Source organism: Lemur catta, chromosome 7 (genome assembly GCF_020740605.2).
Source record: "Lemur catta isolate mLemCat1 chromosome 7, mLemCat1.pri, whole genome shotgun sequence".
Taxonomy (NCBI): Eukaryota; Metazoa; Chordata; class Mammalia; order Primates; family Lemuridae; genus Lemur; species Lemur catta.
The window spans coordinates 57,939,950-57,958,128 of record NC_059134.1 but is presented as its reverse complement, the minus strand read 5'-3'; the positions used below and the strand labels follow the sequence as shown (position 1 = coordinate 57,958,128).

At 40.8% G+C, this 18,179-nt stretch overlaps 1 protein-coding gene across 3 annotated transcripts in view; it reads left to right on the top strand.

The window, feature by feature from the left end:
• Positions 1 to 6,216: 6,216 nt before the first annotated feature.
• Positions 6,217 to 18,179, top strand: part of POLD3 (DNA polymerase delta 3, accessory subunit) — a 46,986-nt gene continuing 35,023 nt past the window's right edge. Inside the window, exons 1-2 of one of the 3 annotated variants that reach the window (XM_045555475.1) lie at positions 6,217 to 6,403; positions 7,751 to 7,806. In XM_045555475.1, the coding sequence (XP_045411431.1) occupies positions 6,233 to 6,403; positions 7,751 to 7,806 (227 nt within the window). In that variant the 5' untranslated portion in view covers positions 6,217 to 6,232. Of the gene's footprint in view, positions 6,404 to 7,750; positions 7,807 to 17,923; positions 18,058 to 18,179 lie in introns of those variants that run through there. The other 2 variants (XM_045555476.1, XM_045555477.1) reach the window with 2 other exon arrangements.

Sequence of the window (18,179 nt, the reverse complement as noted above, 5' to 3'; positions counted from 1 at the left end):
TAACTTAGTGTTTTTCCCTTTAAATCTGTCTTTAGTGTAATTGCATTTAAGTCAATAAATACTTATTGAGAACCTATAAATGCTAGTGTTAGGTCTGGCAGAGGGTAAACAGGTGGTAAGGAGGTGGCTAAGGGCAGAGAGCGGGAACTGAACTGTAGGTAGGAACCAAATTGTGGCTAGCAACTGTTCCCTGGTGGGAACATACATAGTAAAAAGTTCCTAGTAACCTTTAACTGAGGTAGAATTTATTACCATCTAATTAGCACAACATGGGTGGAGCTTCATGGAGAATTCTAGAAGACACATGTGCAGAAAGGGGAACTGTTATATAACCTGCCCTGTTATGTAACCTGTTATGAGATCTATTATGTAACACCAACTTGTCAATCACCCCCAAAAGCAGGAAATGGCAACCAATCCTGCCAGAGGAAAGGCGGGACAAACGAGTGGGCTTATTAAAGGCAACATGTGCTCAGTCTCCCCCAGTGTCCAGTTGGGGAGGCTGACCTGTTCCACTCTCTCTGGAACGTATTTTCTCTTTGTGTAAGCTTCCTTTACTTTCATTTCATCTTTTATGTGATAAACTGTATTAAGTTGCTCTGTGTTTGTGATCACTCCGTCATCGGCTTGACTTGGTACCAGTATTCATTCTTGATATTGGGAACTGGGGAACCAGGAAACATCTGCACAGATGAACCTAACACTAGTGTTGCTGTTTTTGTTGTCATTATTATTATATTAGGATGAGGCCAGTTCTAAAATTCTACTTGGTTATTTGCTTAAGGAAATCTTGTCTTAGAACCTATATGGAGTTGTTTCCTATTCACTCTTCCCATTAACAATATTACATTGATCTGAAATCTAGGCCTTTTTTTGGTGAAGGGATAATAGAATCTAACAGGATTGTTTGAGGACCAAATGAGTCACTATGTGAGGTACCCATGACAGGGTAGGTGCTCTATATATGATAATTATTATCTGAGCAATGTACATGAGCTAAAAGACTATCTTCATCTGTAGTTTATGGGAGTAAAAGTACAGAGGAATCCTCTTTTCTGGTTTACTTTTGATCCTAAAACTAAGCCTTCAGGTATTACTTAGATAAAACACTAATCTCCTGGACACAGTCCTAGGTTTATTTACTGGCATTTGCCAGCTGCAGTTTTCTCCTGAACCTAATGATAGATCCACATATACCCCTGACCTTAACCCTAACTCCTGACTTGAAAAATTCCAAGATTTAACTTCTGTCTGCCTGGACTCTAATGTTCCCGCATCATGTAGATACTCAACATATCCAATTTGTTACTTGGCTTCTACTGAAAACAATTCTCATTTGACTGATGTGCACAGGGATTCCAAAGTTCTGCAATACACTGTATTAGAGTTCACTGGACTTACTGGTTTTCTATATGCGTTGTAAACTGACTTACTGGTTTTCTATATGCGTTGTAAACTAATAATGAGACAGCAAAACATAGTGTTTAAGATCATGGATGCTGCAGCTGGACTGCCTAGTTTATAATCTTGGCTCTGTAATGTTGTGACCTTGAACAAGTTATTTAACCTCTCTGTGCCAAAGTTTACTCATCTGAGAAAAGCAGATAATAACATGCCTTACTTTAGGGCTGTTATGGAGCTTCGATGGGTTAGTATTTGTAAAGCACTTGGAACAGAGTCTGGCACATAGTTAGTGGTATATAAGTGTTTGTTATATAATAATAGTTACCATTTATGGAGCACTTAGCTATCTTTGAGGCACAGAACATGTTACTTTCAACCCCTTAAATCATGCAAGGTGGAGAAATGGTAATATTAATATTTACAGTAGTGTGTGAGAGCTGGCTGGTACTTGCTTATGACAGCTGAATGTTAAATTTTCAGAAAGTTTGCAGGTCAGTTTTAAACAGAGCCGTTACTAAAAAGTATATAAATTTACAATCAAATAAATTATGTTAAAAACAAATGTCACTGGGATAGCCTGACAAAGCAGATGAAAAAACTTTAACAGATTTTTGTTTGTTTTTAACAATTCTTTTTAGTATTTATCATCTAGAAGCACAGCTGTTCAAGGACACCAGGTGGCCCAAATGTTATAAACAGCCATGTGACCTCTCTTGCCTGATGTCAGAAGTCTAGACCTGCAGAAAGCCAGGGCAAACCCCAGCAGGCAATCTTTATTATCTTTAAATGATTTAAAAAACACTCTCTCAAGTGAGAATGGATGAAGTTTTCTATTCGTGTGATATATAAGAAACACATATGTGAACTATATCTGTGCGTCTTAAACTCTACCCTGTATATGTTTACATACTTCCTCTGTCCCATATGTTTTAAAAAACTCTCACATCTCCCTTTGCTTGGGGAGAGGGTGCCTTTAGAGCGAAAGCTCACCCTTCTCCGTTCTTTGGCCAAAGAATAGAAAAACTTGAATGCCTTACCAATTGGATGTTCTTTCTTTGTAGCTGATATAGAGAAAGAACACAGTTTTCGGTAAGACAAAGACAATAAATATTCAAATTTCATCACTTCCTAAGTGTTTGACTACATTTTATTACTATCTATGCCCTTAAGGTTATTTATCTTTATTGTACCTGTATGGTGGTGTTAGGGACAGGTGCAGGCTGGCAGCACTAACCACAGGAAAAGAAGAGGCGGGCAGAAATGAGGAGGCCACAGAGCATTTAGAACCAAACCTGCAACAGAAGGAACTTGAGGTTAGGGACTTTTCCCAGCCAGGAGCATGCACAGAAACTAGGAGCTCATGCCCAAAGGTAACCTTTTCCTCATTATACATTAGCATAGTAAAAATCACACCTACCAGCACCATGACAGTTTACAAATGTCATGGCAACCCCTGTAAGTTACCCTATAAGGATAAAATTGGCGAGGGCCCTTAGCTCTCAGAACTCTCCACCCCTTTCCCAGAAAAATAATAACTATTACACCTACCATTTAGCATGTCATAAGGTGTAGACATAAAAGTAGAAGTGTGGTAAAACCTCAGGGTCTTCTCCACTCCCAGAGACAGACCCCTTACCCCTAGGAAATGTACTTTCACTTTGTACGCTGAAAAGCCTGCAATAAAAGCTGTTTGTATAGAAGTGCTAAGTGTCTGTCATCACTTTGTTGCGCTGGCCCTGCTTGCAATTTTTCCAAGCAAGGAGCCAAAGAACCAGGACAACATCCCTCAAAAATCAACAGTGGAAATAATGGTCTGATATTGTGCATCTCTTCCTAACTCTGCATTTGGTGACATCAAGATCTATAGCTTGAAATCTGCTATGCGGAGTATTTATACCACAGGAGTTGGCTACCACTACAAATCAGGGCTTTCTTCCACTGCACACCACTGGACATTATATCCCTTCTTTTAAGATGATGAAATTGAGAACTAGAGAGGTAAATGATTTGCCTAGGGCCACACATCTAGGAAGTGATAAAGCTGGGATTCAAACACAGGTTTTTTGAATTTTGCTTACTTGCTTTTTAAAAGAAAAATTGTTTCCACATGCTTTCCATTCAACCGCCCTTCCCTGAACGTAGGAATACCCAAGCTGGGTAGGCCTCAGACACAGAAACAGAAAAGTTAGCCCTTCTCTTCCCCTCCATCTCCCCTACCCTTAATGTACACACACAACCCCTAGCCTATCCCCTCCTGTGCTGAGCTGTGCTCATTCCTTTCTAGTTCCATTATCCCAACGGATTTCATAATCCATTACTGCCTTGCCTGTGGTCCTTTTTTGCCCATTATGCCTTCTTCCCAGAATCTCCTTTCTTTTGTCCAAAGTTAAGATTAAACCCATTCTTTCCTTTTTTTATTTTTATTTTTTCATTCAAGCTCTCCCATCTTTCTGTATAAACCCATTCTTTCTAATACTGCTGCCTATTTTCTATTTTCCTGGTTTGAGAAGGCTTGACACTGTAATGAAGATTCCTCTCAGAGGATTGAAGACTATTTAAAATAAAATAAAATAAAATAAGATTCCTCAAATAATCAATTCCCTTAAACTTTTGGTTAATGTAAACATCCATGTAGAAAACTATACGTACATATCAGAAGTGTACAACTCAGATCATTTTCACAAATTCAACACACCCATGTACCAGCACCCAGATCAAGAAGCCTCATACCGCTTCCAGTTCCTACCCTCCCAAGGGTAACCACTAAGGTGACTTCTAAAAGTCATGTGACTCTTTTAATATTAGCATATTTAGGACTGGTTTGGGCTGGGTACCCTATACAGTATTATCATCTGCTCCTTTTTGGCATGAGGGTAGTATCATGACTCTTCTCTGGTCAATTATCTTATTTCCCACTCCTGTGGAGCAATAAGAGACCTAAATTCTGATCCCAGCGCAACCACTTAATAACCCTGACACCCTGGAAAATCTATTATATTATACTTCTCTCTGAGCCTCAGCAATCCACTCTCTAAAACACTCACAGCACAATCCATTTTCAGTATTGCTATGAGGACTAAATGAAATATCACTCTCAAAGCACCTAGTACAGTGTGCCTGGTATGTAATAATGTAGTAGCCAATTGTTTCTGACTTTATTGTGTGCAGGCACAGCATGAGGGCTTTATGTATGTTATCTCATTTATAACTCTGGCGAAATTTGATTTTCTCATCTTCACCTAGTCTTTCACCTGTCAGTCAAGGGCATCTCCATTTACCTAAATCTAGGTATTTTCCTTGATTCCTGTTTTTTCCACACTCCACTCATCTAATTCATCAGCAGGTTTTGCCAACTCTAAAAGAAAACTCCAATCACTCAGTTCTCTCAATTTCCACTACCATTACCCAATTTAAGCCAATGCTATCCTTTACCGTATCTCCAGGAGAATATAAATTACATGTGAACAGGCTCCATGTATTATTGATCACACCTGTAGTCCCAGCACGCCAGCACTCAGAACAGTGCCTGGCCCTTGGTAGGCTTCTGCTAACTATGACTTGAATGAATCCATGTTGCAACAAACCTTTGAAGTGAGTATTATTATTATCTTCATTTTACAGATGAGGAAGCAAGCTCCCAGTGGTTAAATAACTTACCCACCCAAGGTTACACAACAATTGGCAAAACCAGAACTGAAATCCAGGTAGTCTAACTCTAGAGCCTGCTGGCTTACCCTCTATGCCATGGCACTGAACTACCAGCTTCTGCTGAAGTCAATTATGAAGGGGTTTTTGGGTAATAATAGAAATTTTTGTTGAAATTCTCCAACCTAAAAACTTTTCTTCAAGTTTTCCTGAGAATAAAGTTCATGTGCCCCTTCACACAGCCTCTTAGGTACAGCATGATTTGGTTTCTGTTTCTCCCAAGTCTCATCTCTCCTCATTGGCCTCTTCTCCCAGCATTCCAGCTGTAATGAACTCTCTTCTATTCCTAACAGCAGTCCCTCCTTGTCCGTGCTTCAGTCACCTGAGGTCAACCGTAGCAAGAAAATATTACATACAATAAGAAATTTTGGGAGACCACATTTACTATTATTAGACTGTATTGTCATAATTGTTCTATTTTATTATTAGTTGTTATTGTTAATCTCTTATTGTGCCTAATTTATAAATTAAACTTTATAATAGGTACGTACACATAGGAAAAAAAAACATAACTACAGACCTCCCTTGGTATACCTAAATCCCTGCATATTCAAGTCCCCGCAGTTTGCCCTGAGGAACCTGCATATAGGAAAAGTCAGCTCTCTCTATACTGGGGTTTCGCATCCTACACCATTTTCGATCGCATTTGGTTGGAAAAAACCTGCGTGCAAGTGGACCCGTGAAGTTGAAACCCGTGGTGTTCAACGGTCAACTGTGTATATAGGGTCCGGTACTATCAGTGGCTTCAGGTGTCTGATAGGGGCCCTTAAAACGTATCCCCTCCCACCCCGCGGGAAGAGTGTGCCCCCAGTGCCTAAGAAACGCCTGGAATACAATAGGTACGTTATGAATATTTGCTGAATAAAGGTATCAAAGGGCAAGGACTAGTTTATCGATTTACAGGTGGAAAGGCTGTGGCTCCTACAGGTGAGGTGTTTTGTCCGGATCAGTCGTTAAGTGGATGAAATTTGAAACCTTGTGTCCAACTACTCTCCCGGACCAAGCCGGTCCTCCCAACCCCTCCCTTCCGCAGTTCCTACTAGCTCCACCTACTGCAGCCTGCGCCGTCTCCGTGACTAGTTTGACCCTCAGACGGCCGCCGTAGCGCGTCGCCTCTGTTGCCATGGGAAACGACCCCGGACGTGGGAGGGAGCAAAGACGTTTCCCGCCGGCGGGAGCTGCGGCTGTAGCTGAGAGAGGGGCTCCGAGGCGGCAGGTCCCAGGCTGCAGCACCATGGCGGACCAGTTTTATTTGGAAAATATAGACGAGTTCGTCACGGACCAAAACAAAATCGTGAGGAGATGTGACTGGGAAACGCGGGCGTGTGACTGGGGTGTTGGGCCTGGCTAGGGCAGCGGGGGCCTTGACCCCTCTGCTTGTGGCCCCGTGGGAACTGGCCAGAGGGAGACAGGTCCCCATGCCTCGTGCCCTGGGGCGAGCGAGGACCCGCCGCGGAGGTCCCCTGACACGCGCGCCAGTCCGCGTTCCTTGGGTGGGCGTGCTGAGAACAGTGCCCGGGGAGGGGCCGCGGGGATTGGGCGGGGAGGGCGGGGCGTTGGTTGAGAGTATTTCTAAGGCGTCCCTACACCTGTCTTATAAGGTGGCTGGCGTTTAAAGCTCTAAGTTTACAGCTGAGGAAATTGTGTCGTATCGAGGTTAAGCGACAAGTGTTTAACCTCCAGACACACGGTTTCCTCTCCCTGGAAATATAAGCACTGATAGAAGCTTGACCCGCCTTACAGGGGCGTTGTAAAGATTAAGTAAGGCGATGGATGTGAGTGCACTTTGCAAACCGTGATGATTGAGTGCCTGCTGTATGCTAAGGCATTTTGGATACATATTATTGTATTTAATCTTTACAGTGACCCCCGCCCCCGACACACCCCACTCTGGTCGGTGGTAACATCCCTAGAGGAGGAAATTGAAGCAGAGGGGCCAAATAATTTGTTTATTTGCTGTCAGTAATAGAGAGGCAATTTTCGAACGTAGGTCTGCTCTTCCACTGATGCCTTCTGCTACATTACACTGCCTTTGCCTAATGTATGTAAGTCTTCTAATTACTGGAAGCTGAGCATTTAGAATTGGAAGAGACTTTGAGAGATGAGAGTCACAGGCATACTGGATCAAGGAAGGATGAAAGCTTGTTACCTGTAGTTCCCAGTCTAATCTCTGGTAAAATATTCATGCACTTTATTCATTCTTTGCCTGACCCCTGCACCACCTGTTTGTATGGCTGCACCGTTCCTTATAAGTTTTGGAGTCATACACTTCAAAATTATCTAGCTTTTGGATGAGTTTTAGGATAGCTTTGGGTGGTGGCCCCCCAAAAAAGACAAAATGTGAAGAAAGGGCCTAAGTAAAACAAGGAATGTGAGGAATATTAGAGCTTTCTCTGTTATATATATTCAGCCTGCCTTTTTAGATTTTTTTGCATTAATCAGTCTGTGAAACAAACTTACTAGCATTTGTAAGATATATTGGTCCTGCCTGCTCAGATAGTTCTTGGCAAAACTGTGGTGGCATGTATTGTAGTTTATAAGGCATAATCATCTAGAATAGGAATCTTTAGGAGCAGGCCCTTTGGACTGATCTGCACTCTAGAGTCATCTAATAAAACATTTTTAAAATTCCTTCTTACAGGTGACATACAAATGGCTGAGCTATACGCTAGGGGTTCATGTAAACCAAGCCAAACAGTAAGTCCAATTTACTACCAATTTTAATCATATTGGAGTTTTTTGTTTTTTGCTTTGCTTTGTTTTTAACTCTACAGATAGACTCTAGATTACAAGTAATTTTCTGTTTTCTGGGTGAATGGGAAAGAATACTATTTTTACTAGCTTTTACTACTTTTTGTCTCTTTTAAGAGATTGGTGGACTTGTAAGCAAATGTGTGAGGATAAATTTACTGGATTTATTGACAGCCTTCGTCTCTGGTTAACATTGCTTTGTTATTTCAAATTGATTAAATGGGCTAGCTACTTTTGTTTACATCTCTGATTTATGTTTGTTTTGTACATCTTCACTACATTTTCACATATGCTCCTTAGGCCCATCTCTGGGTGTTATTGAAATACTTTCAAAATGAGGTCAACAGGTGTTTGACACAGCTGTATGACAGTACAAGATGGGGAGAACTATTTAAGTGAAACTAAAAAGAGTGTTTAGGATGGTGCAGATCATTGCCCTTCTTGAATTTTGCCATATCACCTTTTCTTGCTGAAACTTGTGATCCAACTTGAGGCCAAAAGAGAAAAGGCAAGCTTTGAATTAACTTTAGAATTTTTTGACCTGCAAGATACAGATATTGTCTGTGTCCCAAGGGGAGGAATTAATGAATAGGCTGAGGACACATATATTGGGTTAAATGCTCATTTAGTTTGTTTTATTCCTAAAGGTTGTCTGATTTTTCTCTATTTCTTGAGTCATAGGAACATTATTTGAGTCATAAGAACATTCCACGAGCCTTAGAAAGTCCCTGATCTCTGGAATGGGTTGATCTGTTTTTATCTGTGTTACTGTTAGATAGGTCTAGGAGTCTGATTTTGGCTGTGATGTTTAACCTTTCACGACCTAAAACTCTTAGCCCAGGGATGGATTTGGACTGGTTTTGATTATCTGAGCTTGTCCAAGACCAGTCCTGGCCCAAACCCAGGTAACTTTGGGAATGGACACCTATATAAGAGTTATTGTTTGTTGTGGTTATGAATATTTAAATTGGAAATGAAGCACCTGTTAGTATATAAGCTTGCTGGGCTTAAAGATACATATTGAGGATTGGAGTTCCTTAAAGATGAAATATAGGTGCCTGCAATTTTACTGTGGCTATCCTGATTACCTATAATTTTGTTTTGGTTTTTTTTTTTTTTTGAGACAGAGTCTTGCTCTGTTGCCCGGGCTAGAGTGCCGTGGCATCAGCCTAGCTCACAGCAACCTCAAACTCCTGGGCTCAAGTGATCCTCCTGCTTCAGTCTCCCGAGTAGCTGGGACTACAGGTGCTCACTACCATGTCTGGCTGCCCAGCTAATTTTTTGTTTCTATTTTTAGTTGCCTGGCTAATATTTTCTATTTTTAATAGAGATAGGGTCTCACTCTTGCTCAGGCTGGTCTCCAACTCCTGACCTCAAGCTATCCTCCTACCTCAGCCTCCCAGAGTGCTAGGGTTACAGGCATTTGCCACACAGCTGGGTTTTTATGTATTTATTTATGTATTTTAATTTTTTTTTTTGAGACACAGTCTCACTCTGTTGCCTGGGCTAGAGTGCCATGGCGTCAGCCTAGCTTACAGCAACCTCAAACTCCTGGGCTCAAGCAATCCTACTGCCTCAGCCTCCCGAGTAGCTGGGACTACAGGCATGCGTCACCATGCCCGGCTAATTATATATATATATATATATATATATATATATATATATATTTTTTTTTTTTTTTTTAGTTGTCCATATAATTTCTTTCTATTTTTAGTAGAGACGGGGTCTTGCTCTTGCTCAGACTGGTCTTGAACTCCTGAGCTCAAACTATCCACCTGCCTCAGCCTCCCAGAGTGCTAGGATTACAGACGTGAGCCACTGCACTTGGCCCCAGCTGTTTTTTTTTTTTTTTTTTTCTTTTTTTTGAGACAGGGTCTTGCTCTGTTGCTCAGGCTGTAGTGCAGTGCTGCAGTCATAGCTCACTGTAACCTTGAGCTCCTGGGCTCAAGTGATCTTCCTGCCTGGGCCTTCCATGTAGCTAGACAGGCACCTCAGCCCAGCAAAATTTTTTGTGTGTGTTTGGTAGAGATGGGGGTCTCACTATGTTGCCCAGGCTGATCTTGAACTCCTAGGCTCAAGCAATGCTCCTGCCTTGGCCTCCCAAAGTGCTGGAATTACAGGTGTGAGCCACCATGCCCAGTCTACCTATAATTTTTATAGCATTAACACACTGTCTAGCTCCTTCCTGTCTAGTCAACTTCATCCCATATCACTCTCTACCTCACTTATTATATTCTAGCCATATTTGCTTTTCTCTTCTTCAAATATGTGAAAATCATCTGCACTCTAGGATCTTTGTACCCTCTGCCTGGAATGCCCTTCTAGCTGTCCTTATCTTTAAGGGTTTCAGCTCAAATGTTACATGTTACTTCTTAAAAGGAGCCTTGCCTAATCCTCTATTTCAAATATCCCCACCCCTCCCTAACTCTTCATCATATCATTCTATTAATTTCTTTCATAATTCTTTTTTATAAAGGATATTTTGATATATAATTCATCCATTTAAAGTGTACAATTCAATGGTTTTTAGTATATTCCTAGAATTGTGCTATCGTCACCACAATCAATTTTAGAACATTTTCATCACCCCAAAAAGAAATCAAGGTACCCATTATCAGTCACTCACCATCCCTCCCCAATGCCTACCCCCTCAAGCCTGACGACAACCTTTAATCTTTCTGTCTATAGATTTGCCTATTCTGGACATTTCATGTAAATGGAGTCACATGTAGTCTCGTATGTCTGGTTTCTTTCCCTTAGCGTAATGTTTTTAAGGTTTGTCCATGTTACAGCATATGTCAGTACTTAAGTTCTTTTTATGGCTAAATAATATTCCATTAAATGGTGTGTTGGTTTCCTAGGGTTGCCATAAGAAAGTGCTACAAAATTAGGTGGCTGAAAACAATAGAAATTTATTGTCTCACAGTTCTGGAGGCTAAAAATCTGAAATCAGGTTTTTTGGCAGGGTCATGCTCTCAGGGTCATTCTCTCTGAAACCCATGGGAAAGAATCCTTCCTTACCTCTTCCCGCCTTTTGGTGGTTTGCTGGCAATCTTTGGCATTTCTTGGCTTATAGCTGCATAATTGCAATCTCTGCCTTCATCATCACATGGCGTTCTCCTTGTGTGTATCTTCACATAGCTGTCTTATAATAGCTATGTGGTATGCTTGTATTTTAGGAGCCCACCCTACTCCAATATGATCTTGTCTTAGCTAATTACATCTGCAATAACCTTGTTTCCAGATAAGGCCGCATTTTAAGATATTGGGGTTCGGACTTCTGCATATCTTTTTTGGGAGACACAGTTTAGCCCGTCATGTGGATATACCAAATTTTGTTTATCTATTCGTCAGTTCATTGATCAACATTTGGGTTGTTTCCACATTTTGACTGTTATGAATGGTGCTGTTATGAACATCTGTATACAAGTGTTTGTAAACAAATGTACACGTTTTCAGTTCTCCTGGGTATATATGGGATTGGAATTGCTAGGTCATATGGTAATTCTATATTTAAGATTTTGAGAAACTGATGAACTATTTTTCAAAATGGTAACACTATTTTACAATCCCAATAATGTATGAGGATTCCAATTTTTCTACACTCTTATCAACACTTTTTATTACGTCTTTTATTTTAGCCATCCTAGTGGATGTGATGTGATATCTCATATGGTTTTGATTTGCATTTTCCTAATGACTAATGATGTTGAACATCTTTTTATATGCTTAATGACCATCATATAACTTATTTGGAGAAATATCTGTTTAAAACTTTTGCCCATTTTTTTTTTTTTCTTTGGGTTGACTTTTTACTGTTGGGTTTTAAGAGTTCTTTATGTATTCTGAATATTAGACCCTGGTTAGATATATGATTTGCAAAAATTTTCTCCCAATTTGTGTGTTGTCTTTGTACTTTATTGATGGTGTCCTTTGAAGCATGAAAGTTTTTATTATTGATGAAATCCAATGTATTTTTTTCTTTTGTTGCATATGGTTTTTTTAATTTAAATTTTTATTTTACAAACTTTTTTAAATCGACAGATAAATTTTATGTATTGTATAAAGCATGATGTTTTGAAGTATATATACATTGTGGAATAGTTAAATCTAGCTAATTAATAAATGCATTAGCTCACATAGTTATTTTTGTGGTGAGAACACTTAGCATTCACTATCTTTGCATTTTTCAAGAATACAATGTATCATCATTAACTATAGTCAACATGCTGTACAATAGATCTCTTTTTTTTTTTTTTTTTTTTGAGACAGAGTCTCACTCTGATGCCCAGGCTAGAGTGTTGTGGCATCAGCCTAGCTCACAGTAACCTCAAACTCCTGGGCTGAAGCAATCCTTCTGCCTCAGCCTCCCAAGTAGCTGGGATTACGGGCATGTACTGCCATGCCCGACTAATTTTTTCTATGTATTTTTAGTTGTTCAGCTAATTTCTTTCTATTTTTAGTAGAGACAGGGTCTTGCTCTTGCTCAGGCTGGTCTCGAACTCCTGAGCTCAAACAATCCACCCGCCTCGGCCTCTCGGAGTGCTAGGATTACAGGCGTGAGCCACCATGCCCGGCCAGATCTCTTGAATTTATTTTTCCTAACTGTAACTATATATCCTTTGACCAACATATCTCCACCCTCATCCCCTCTCCCTCCTAACCACCCTAGCTTCTTCTAACCACGGTTCTATTCTCTACTTCTGTGAAACCAACTTTTTTAGACTTTACATATAAGTGAGATCATGTGGTATTTGTCTTTCTGGGCCTGGCTTATTTCACTTAAATTAACATAATCTCCTCCTAGTTTATCCATGTTGTCACAAATGATAGGATTTCATTGTTTTTTTTTTGGCAGAATAGTATTCCATTGTGTATGTATACTAACATTTTCTTTGTCCATTCATCTGTGATAGACATTTAGGTTGATTCCTTATCTTGGCTATTATAAATAGTGCTGCAGTAAACGTGGGAGTGCACATATCTCTTTGACATACTGATTTTATCTCCTTTGGATATATACCTAATAGTGGGATTACTGGGTTATAGTTCTATTTTTAATATTTTGAGGAACTTTCAACTGTTTACATAATGGATGTATTAATTTACATTCCCATCAACGGTGTATAAGGGTTCCCTTTTCTCCATATCCTCACCTTATTTTCTTTTTGGTATGTTGCTTTTGCTTTGGATGTAATATCTATGAAGGCTTTGCCTAACCCAGGTCACGAAGATTTACTCCTATGTTTTTTCCTAAGAGTTTTGTAGTTTTTACTCTTACATTTAACTCTATGGTCCATTTGGGGTTTTTTAAAATTTATCATTCCTAATTGTCACTATTTTTAAGTTTTCTGTAGATCATGTGCTTGTTAATATTAAAAATGCTTCAGTCCTAACAATAAGAATACCCTGAAGCTTTCAGATTAGGTATTAGTTCAAGGTAATTTTTAAAAGAAGCACTAAAATGTGTTAATGTTGACTATGTCTTCTAGAAATCATTTGGAGTTACGTTTTGGGTATGACGTAAGGAAAGGGTCCAACTTCATTCATCTGCATGTGGGTATACACTTATCCCAGCATGTTGTAATTCTTATTACTGTCTTGACATTTTCTTGGTTATTGTATGTGTCTCCCACTAGAATGTAAGCTCCATGAAGGCAGGAAACTTGTCAAGTTTATCATTGTTCTAATTACTATTGCTGTGTAACAAATCACCCCATTTAATGGCTAGAAATAATAATTTTATTACACTTATAGATTCTTTTGGTCTGGAATTTGGATAGGGCCCAGTGGGAATGGCTTATTTTGTTCTATGATGTCTGGCATCTCAGCTGCGAGGTCTCAATGACTGGAACCCAATTATCGGTAGGCATCTTTATGCACATTTCTGGCAGTTGATGCTGGCCATCAGCTGGGACTTTAGCTGGGGCAGTTGGCCAGAGTACTTGCACATAGTCTATCTATATGGCCTGGGCTTCCTCACAGTGTAGTGTTTTCAGGTAGTCAACTTCTTACACAGCAGCTCAGGGCTCCAAAAGCTTGTGCTCCAGCACAAGGCAGAAGCCAATTGCCTTTTCTGACTAGCCTCAGAAATCAAGCAGTGAATCACTAGCCCTCTCAGGTTCAAGGGGGGCCGGGGGATGGACTCTGGGGGGATGTAAAAGAATATTATGGAATAGGAGATGCTATCTCAGCCATCTTTGGAAGATAAAATATGCCATTGTATTTACAGTGCCTAGCACATAATGAGTGTCAGTAAATACTTTCTGAATGAATACTAAGCACTATGGGTTGTGGGAGGTTTTCTTGGTTTTTTGTTTTTTTTTTTTTTTTGAGGTAGAGTCTCAGTCTGTATCCCAGACTAGAGTGCGGTGATGGTGTCAGCCTAGCTCACTGCTACCTCAAATTCCTGGGGTCAAGCGATCCTCCTGCCTCAGCCTCCCAAGTAGCTGGGACTACAGACACACACCACCACACCTGGTTATTTTTTGTAGAAACAGGGTCCTGCCATTGCCCAGGCTGGTCTCAAACTCCCGGGCTCATGCGATCCTCGAACCTCGGCGTCTTAAAGTGCTAGGATTACAGACATGAGCCACTGCACCTAGCTAAGCACTATGGTATTTCACAAATATTTCTCTCACATAATCTTTGTAATAATCCATTGTGATGGGTATTATCAACTTTTTCTTAACAGATGAGAAAACAGACTTAGATGTTCTCTTGCACCTTTTTTTCCTTTACCTATAGTAGAAGCATTTATCACTCTTGGGCCTGAGAACTGTGACTGGGTTACTGATTTGCTTAAGTTCATTCAAGAAGAATTTTTTTAGTTATTACTCTATTTTTAGCATTATTTTAGGCTTTGTCATAAAATGGTAAACTTGACAGACAAGGTCCCTCCTCTTATTTGATTAAAACAAGGTAATTTCAGGCTGGGCACGATGGCTCACACCTGTAATCCCAGCACTTTGGGAGGCCAAGGTGGGAGGATCACTTGAGGCCAAGAGTTTGAGACCAGCCTGAGCAACATAGTGAGACTGTGTCTGTACAAAAAAATAAAGAGTTTGCTTTGAGCTTCTTGTTAATAATAGAGAAGAGCTGGGGTTGATGTAGGGAGACAAATGCATAGAGGGCAATGACTGTGATGATATAGGCAAGACCAAGAGTTGTGGGATAAAGTCAGTGCATTTGATCAGCAAGCTTGAGGGCCTCTTGGGCATGGTACCTGCCTATTGTTTCTTCTATGGTCCAAACTAGCATAAATAATCCAAAATGTTAATGGATCTGTGTTACCTCATCTGTCCTTCTAACACAGTTGTTTCAGTGGAATGAAACATTAGGAAGTAAGGTGGAGGAATCAACAAAAATGCTGAATAGGGCACATTTTTGTCCTTAAGGAGCTTATAGTCTAGTGGGGATGAAAGATATGTAAACTAAGTAGTTAGAATACAGTATGGTAGGTGCTATAATAATAGGTATAGGTTTAGTTAGAGCTTAGAAGGCAGGGGTGCCCTGCTGGTCTGGTGGTGTTAGGTAAGGTTCCACATAAGAGGTGAAAATTGAGCAGCTGTCTTGATGAGGAATTAGGTGGATGAGGCCTGAGAAGAGCATTCCAGGCAGAAGGAGGGGCATATACAAAGGAACAAGGGGAACTGCAGAATGTTTCATAAGGTGCAAATAGTGTGGGTGTGAGGGGAATTGTCAGAGGTACAGGGCCCAGAACCACAAGCGTCTTGCATGTTATTTATAGGGATTTGAGGTTGATCCTTAGGGGATGGGGAGTTTCTGAAAATTTTGGGACAAGGAATAATACTCCAGACAAGAATAGCCAACTACATGTTCAGTGTCAACAATGACTAATAGGCACCACAAATTTAACATGCCCCAAAAGCTAACTCCTATTCCTCCCCTCAACACCTCCTTCTGCTGCCCCCCCCATGAACAAAAGCTGCATTCTTTGAGTTGCTCAGCCCAATCATCCTTGACTCTTCTTTTCTTCACACCTCACAACAATATATTGGCAAGTCCTGTTGTTTCTCCCTTTAAAATATACCCAAAATTCATCTACCATTTACTACTTCCACTGCTGCCACCCTAGTCTGAGCCACCATCATCTCTAGGCTGGATTATTGTAGTAGCCTCCTGACTGGTTTCCTTGTTTTCCTCCTTGCCCCTCTACATTATATTCTCCACATAGCAGTTAAGGATCCTTCTAAATGTGAGATCACGTTAATTCTGCTCTAAACTTTCTAATGGCATCCTTTCATAAAGTCATTACAGTGACCACAAAGCCAGGTGCGCGCGCATGTGCACGCACTCTCTCGCTCGCGTGCGCTCTCTCTTTCTCTCTCTCTCTCTCTCTCTCTCTCTCTCTCTCCCCCCCCTCCCCCTCTCTCCCTCCCCCTCTCCCTCCCTCTCCTCCCCCTCTCCTCCCCCTCTCTCCCTCCCCCTCTCCCTCCCTCTCCTCCCCCTCTCCTCCCCCTCTCTCCCTCCCCCTCTCCCTCCCTCTCCCCTACTCCTACTACTCTCCTTCATTATTCCACTGCAGCGTACTGGCCTCCTTTCCGTTCTTTGGACCTTGCTAACGTTCTTGCCTCAGAACCTTTGCATTTGCTGTTCTCTCTGCTTGGAATATTCTTCCCTAAGATATCCACATTGGTGGTTCCCTCACTTTCTTCAGGGCTCTAATGAGGCTTTCCCTGATCCCCTTATATAAAAACAAGACTTCTTCTCAGCTACTGTCTATGCTCCTTACCTTACTTTATTTTTTTCCCGTAGATTTAACTGCCATCTGTGATTAATATTGTTTATTGTTTGTCTCTCTTTTCTAGAATGTAAGCTCTAAAAAGATAGGAACTTTGACTGCTTTTTTCACTGCTCTATCCCCAAGGCGTAGAACATGAAGTACCATTCAATAACGTTTTGTTGACTGAATGACTTAATTTGCATTTTTAAAATTTCACTGTGGCAGCATCATGGATAAGGAAAGTAGAGGAATAATTGATACTTGGAATTGAAAAATAGTCCAGTCAAGAGATTTGGAAAGCGTGGAGTCAAGAATTCCTTGGGAGAGGACAGATGCAGTAGCTCACGCCTGTAATCCTAGCACTTTGGGAAGCTGAGGTGGGAGGATCGCTTGAGGCCATGAGTTTGAGACCAGCCAGAGCAAGAGCAAGACTTTGTCTCTACTAAAAATAGAAAAATTAGCTGGGCATTGTGACATACTCCTGTAGTCCCAGCTACTTGGGAGGCAAAGGCAGGAGGATTTCTTGAGCCCAGGAGTTTGAGGTTGCAGTGAGCTATGAAGAGGCCCCTGCACTCAAGCCTGGACATCAGAGGGAGACCCTGCCTCAAAAAAAAAAAAAAAAGAGAGAGAGAGAGAATTCCTTGGGAGATAAAGGCGACAAGACTTGGCAACTCAATGGGTAGGGAGAAGTGAAGGATAATGACTTCTAGATTTCTGGCTTGGGTGGTTTGAGCAGATGATGTTGGAGACAGATGAAGCCATGAGTGTGAATGAAATAGACTAAGGAGAGTATGTAGTAGGGTCCTGGTTTGCCCATCCTGGTTTGCCTAGGACTGTCAGTTTTGGCATTGCAAGTCACGCATCCCAGGAAACTCCTCAGACCCAGACAAATGAGATAGTTGTTCATTCTAATACACAGAGAGAAAAGATAGCTAAAGACAGAACACCAGCAGTTAAGGAAAGGGAGGAGGTAGAGAAGTCTGTGCAAGAAATGGAGCAGAGGCTGTTAGAGGAGTAGCAGCAGACTCAGTGGGGCATGGAAGCCAAGAGAGGGAACACTTCAAGAAGACAGTGATCAACAGTGTAGGTTGAGTTTCTCTGGGGATTTTTGAGTTTCCAGCTGTCCTTGGCAGAAGTGTATGTTATAGAGATTCAGTAAATGTTTCTTGAAATAAAAGACACAAATGATATGTCTGTTTTTATTGTTGCTAAACTAAATTATTGATTGAGGAAAGCCAACTTTCGATAGTTGCTGGAGCATAGGGATAAAAATGAATTTAGAGATTTTACTGAAAGCAACATTATTTCTTCATTTAGTGTTTGGCTCTCAAGTTAATAAACATTCTGAATATTGGGCAGCATGAGTAAGCTGTCACATTCTGCAGTTCCAAACCAGCATTGAATCTGAGTAACTACAAATTGGAGTTTCAGAGCTGGACATTTGTGAGCATGTATGTAGTAGTTCTTAACGTTTTGGCGTAATGAATTCTTTTGAGAATTTGTTGAAAACCCTGACCCATCTCCTCCCCCTCCCCCCCCTGCAAAATCACAGAAATATTTGCTGAAGCTTTGG